This window comes from Lipotes vexillifer, unplaced genomic scaffold, assembly GCF_000442215.2.
Source record: "Lipotes vexillifer unplaced genomic scaffold, Lipotes_vexillifer_v1.1 scaffold1077, whole genome shotgun sequence".
NCBI classification, from domain to species: Eukaryota; Metazoa; Chordata; class Mammalia; order Artiodactyla; family Lipotidae; genus Lipotes; species Lipotes vexillifer.
The window spans coordinates 862,379-867,517 of NW_006784237.1; the positions used below are offsets into that span (position 1 = coordinate 862,379).

Sequence of the window (5,139 nt, forward strand, 5' to 3'; positions counted from 1 at the left end):
TCTTATCCATTCATCTGTTGATGGACACTTAGTTTGCTTCCATACCTTGGCACTTGTAAATAATGCTGCTATGAATGTTGGGGTGCATGTATCTTTTCCAGTTAGTGTTTTTATTTCTGTTTTTGGACATATACTCAGGAGTGGAATTGCCAGGTCATATGGTAGCTCTATTTTTAGTCTTTTACAGAACCTGCATACTGTTTTCCACAGTGGCTGCACCTATTTACATTCCCACCAAGAGTGTAGGAGGATTCCTTTTCTCCACATCCTTGCCAACATTTGTTATTTGTGTTCTTTTTGGTGATAACCATGCTGACAGGTGTGAGGTAGTATCTCACTGTGGTTTTGATTTGCATTTCCCCAATGATTAATGATGTTTTTCATCCCCTCTGCTGCCATCTCTCATGATTACTTTGCTGGCTACATGGACCCACCAGTGGTCCAGCCTCATTATTCCATACCTTTCTCTTATCAATTGAACTGATGATCTATTTCAGTTTTCTCCAGAGCTTATTATCATATCACTCTGCTTTCAAACTTTTAAGCTGAGGACTCTTTCTCTAGCCGTAGACTTCTATCTCTCCTTCTTTTAAAGAAATGGTCAGTTTTTCTTTTTTCTGTGTAAAAGAAATACTTGCTTATTTTAGAAAATTTAATACCACATAATATGAAGAAGATAATGAAAATCATTTGCAATCCTACAACCTCCTACATTCTTCTCCATTTGATTTTTGGCTTGGAGAGCTGTAGTCTTTGCGGTTTCTCACCTCCAGTGGGATAATCATACTGCCTGGAGAGTCACATCCAATGATGGTGCCCACAGTGGTTTTTGCAAAACATTTCTGCTCTCCTTGAGTCCCTTTTAAAAAGCCCACTCTCAAATCAACTATATTCCAATAAAAATTTTTTTAAAAAGGCTCAGCATGTGTCCCACTCTCAGCATGTGTCCTTATCTTTCTTTTTAATAGGGAAGTTAGAGTGTATTAGACACTAATTCCCCCAGTTCGCTTTTCCTTCACACTAACCACTTCTGCTGCCAATCCTTGCCTCTAGCCCTTTTGTCTTCCAAGAAGTGTCTGGTTTTCACAGCTACTTCTCCAAATCTGTTTCAGAATGTATTCCATTTCTTCTTCTCCAGGACTGTGATTCATTAGCTGGTCCCTCTCTCCTGCATCTTCAGTTTCTCCTTTCCATGTCCCTCTTATTAAAAAAAGTGTGTCCTAAAAACAAACAAACAAAAAAAGTGTGTCCTACCAAATGTAAAATAGATAGCTAGTGGGAAGCAGCCACATAGCACAGGGAGATCAGCTCGGTGCTTTGTGACCACCTAGAGGGGTGGGGTAGGGAGGGTGGGAGGGAGACACAAGAGGGAGGGGATATGGGGATGTATGTATACGTATAGCTGATTCACTTTGTTATACCGCGGAAACTAACACAACATTGTAAAGCAATTATGCTCCAATAAAGATGTTAAAAAAAATTAAATTAAAAAGTGTGTCTCTCTTCTCTATTTTAAAAATACCTTTTCTCTATCCTACTTTCCCCTTAAATAACAGTGTATCTCTCTCCTTCCTTTTATCACTAAACTTAAACAACTATTTTCTACTACCTGTATTTAATACCTTCACTTCCTTATGTTATTATTATTATTTTTTAACTCATTTACCTTATGAGTTCTGTTCCCAGTAGTTAAAACCATTTCTGCTAACATTGCTCATCTTCTAATTGCTAAATCCAATTCTTACCTCATATTGTTATGGTATGTGACAGTGGCTGGCTACTATCTCTATGAAACCTTTCTTTAGCTTCTGGATATATTGTCTTCCAATTTTCTTTCTGTTTCTTTTTTTAACTGTTCTCCTTCTCCTTCTTCTTCTCCCTTCCCCTTCCTCTCCTTCCTCTTCCTCTTCTTCTTCTTCTCCTTCTCCTCCCCTCCCCCTCCCCCTCCCTTCTTGGTTTCTCCTCCATAAAATGCCCTTCTGTCTGGTGAATTACTATTTAATCATTTAAGATCCAGATGAGCTGCCACCTTCTCCAGAAAGCCTTCTCTGATATTTATATTCTCCTTTCAAATATGTACTTTATATATTCCCATAGTGTGTTGCCGAATCACAATGTGGTGTAATAACTTTCATGCCTGTCTTTTCCATGACTTATAAATCCCCTGCAGGCAGAGGCTGGGTCTTGTTTATTCATGTCCCCAGGACCCAGCACATAGCTGGTACTGTGTTATTTGTTAAAACAAGTTGATCCATAAATATTTACCGAATGAATGAATATCTTCCCTGATGGCTCCATGAGATAGGACTTCACTGATCTAGTAAATTAAACTAGATAAATTTATCCAATAGAAATTAACTATTGGGTAAATTCAATAGAACACATGATTTATGAATCCTTGTCTATAGCTGTAACCATTATGACCCTCGAGCTAACTGACCATGTGCCTTTTTGTCTCCTCAGTAGGGGACGCCTACCAGAGAAGACGGATGTAGGGTGCAGCAGCTGGCAAGACCAGGGAACACGACAGAACAGTCAGAGGTCAAAGGCAAAAACAGAGGAAAGCCAAATTCACTTTTGTAAGGAATACACTTCCAGCCCTTCCTTATTCTCTGCAATTCAAAAAACCAGTAACACACCTCTTCTTCTTCTCCCCCTCCCGCCTCCCCCTACCCCTCCCTCCTACTCCTTCTTCTTCTCTCTCTTCCTCTTCCTCCTCCTTCTCTCCCTCTTCCTCTTTTTCTTCAGCTCCTCTTCCTTCCTCTACTTTCCTCTTAAATGTTGGTCATGTACAGGGCCCCATGATTTTTTCCCTTTACTTCTCCTTCTGTATACTTTTTCTAGAAACTCAACCTACTCCTGTGACTTTATTAACCTTCTATGTGTTGATATCTTTGGAATCAGTATCTCTGGCAATGACTGCTCTCCTTTTCTCAAAGAACCTCTTTCCAGCTGTTTTCTAGACATCTATATTTGATTATTTGGTTGGAATATGGTATTCAACATGTCTAAAAGAAATTCTTCTTGCAAATCAGTTCCTCTAACTTTAAACACTGTCTCTATTAAGGATGTCAGAATTCAACTAACTTCTTTTCTTTAGTCTTCCTCTGCATATTTCCCTTTTTATTTCAGGTTCATGTGATCCGAGAGGTGGCTTCCATGGCTCACGAGAAGCTTGGAGTGTCTTGTGAGGTCATTGATCTGAGGACTATAATACCTTGGGATGTGGATACAGTTTGCAAGGTATGAATATAGTGTTGATAGTGTCATTTCCTCAAAATCTGGAGCCAAATTTGTTGGCTCTTTGCAAAGAATTGTTATAAGATTGTGAGCTTCATGAGGCTTTTCCGCTGATATTAAAACTTTAAAATTTACACCCTGAAAGAAATGTATGAGCTTAATGCTCAAGGAAACAAATCACTTCAGGTTTTTTTTCCTCCCACAGTTCTCTGTTTAAAATATTACAACTCTCTGTCCTTCATACAGCCAGCTTGTGTTGACTTGTGTGAATAATGCACCAGTGGAAATGAGAGTATATCAGGGATGTTGAAATCACCTGTGTTTTTAAACTTCCTATTGGTTATGGTTCAATAAGCTAGGTTGAATATAGCCAGCTAAATAATTTGGCTGAATTCTCATTTGTCCCTTCTCCAAAAGAGATGGAGATGGATTATTTTTAAAAAATACTGTGAATCACAGTTTCATGTTACGTTGTGGGATTCTGGCTGCTCTGATTTACAGTTTTCTATCTAAATTGTCTCTTGAACTTTGGCCTGTTTAGATTGGTCTTTTTCTTACTATTAATAGGATTCACATAGTCCCCTCTCAAGAATGTAGTTTAGTTCTCATTTACTTGGCTATAGCTGATACCTTTTATATTAATGTCTAGATAAATTGAAGTGCATCTATTACCAAATTGGTACATAAGGAAAGTTAAGTTCTTTTTTGTGTATGTGATGGTCTTATCTACTAAAGTTTAGGTAACATTGCATGTACTTTTTCTTGATCTGTTTTTATAGTAAATGAGCCATAAGACCTAGAGTATTACACATTTATTATTTTCAAGGGCTTTGGCATTTTTGTAGCTTTTACAGGCTGTTTCTTAGGTTATTACATAAAAATAATCTGCAGTTACTGCTGCTGTAAAAGTATAGCATAGAGTGTTTTAGGTAAAGATCATTTCATAATTTAGAGGAAGATTTAAGATTTGTTATAGTAAATGTTCTGTAGACTTACTGGACACTGTCTAAACACTTGAGATGGTTACATAATGGTTTCAACAATATTCTAAATCCTTATGTTCGTAGTTTCCATAATTAAGGGCAGTGTTTTAGGTTGAACTATTTATAACTGCATGAAATAACGCTTTTTGCAGGCATTTTCAACTCAAGTCAGACATTGCGTTTCCTTTCAAATAGACAGATGTTCCAAATTATGGTTAAACTGGGACTGATAGCCTTTGCCCCAGAGCAGGATTCTTGTTTGCACCATGTCTCGCCTACTTGGGGTTCATATTCATAATGTGAATTGTGCTTTTGCGTGAGGATATGATGCTTTGTCATGGTGCAGTGGAGGGTACTGATATATGGTCAGGACAAGTACTCGTACTTATATACATTATACATTCAAAAAATTTTGTAGCAGCTTATGGTAAAACACAAATATAATAATACTGCAGTTGGTAACCATGAAAGTAAAGTGAGGAGAAGTAGAGCAAGAAGGACGTGGGAAATTACTTGTATTTATATCAGTTTGTTTCTATGGGCACCCCCCTGCCCCCACCCTTTATTAAATCTACTGGTAGCATCTTTGTGTGATCCTGGAATGTAGACCCTGTTCCTTAGGGCTCTGTACGACTGGAGAAGATGAAAGAGGAGACCAAAAACCTCTACTGAATGAGAAAGTGATGCAGCAAACCTCTGACTTGTTCGCATCACTAGTTTAGTTTCCTGTTGGGGTGCTTTCATCGTGTTATTTTTCTAGCTGATGACCCTCCAGTTATGTCAGTGAAAGCCAGTTTGTCATTTCTTGATTACTTTGGGTATATTTGTGCCTCTCTTCATTGTTGATCATGGTACATCTTTGGTTTTCTTTTCATGTATCAAAAGAGAACATTTTTTTTTTTTTTTTTTTTTTTTT

The 5,139-nt window shown here is 37.8% G+C and overlaps 1 protein-coding gene across 1 annotated transcript in view; it reads left to right on the forward strand.

Annotated features, from left to right (window-relative positions):
* The window catches only part of BCKDHB (branched chain keto acid dehydrogenase E1 subunit beta), a 239,140-nt gene that overhangs the window by 88,478 nt on the left and 145,523 nt on the right, over positions 1-5,139 (forward strand). The window contains exon 8 of the mRNA XM_007456624.1: positions 3,133-3,243. Within this exon, the coding sequence (XP_007456686.1) occupies positions 3,133-3,243 (111 nt within the window). The remainder of the gene's footprint in view (positions 1-3,132; positions 3,244-5,139) is intronic.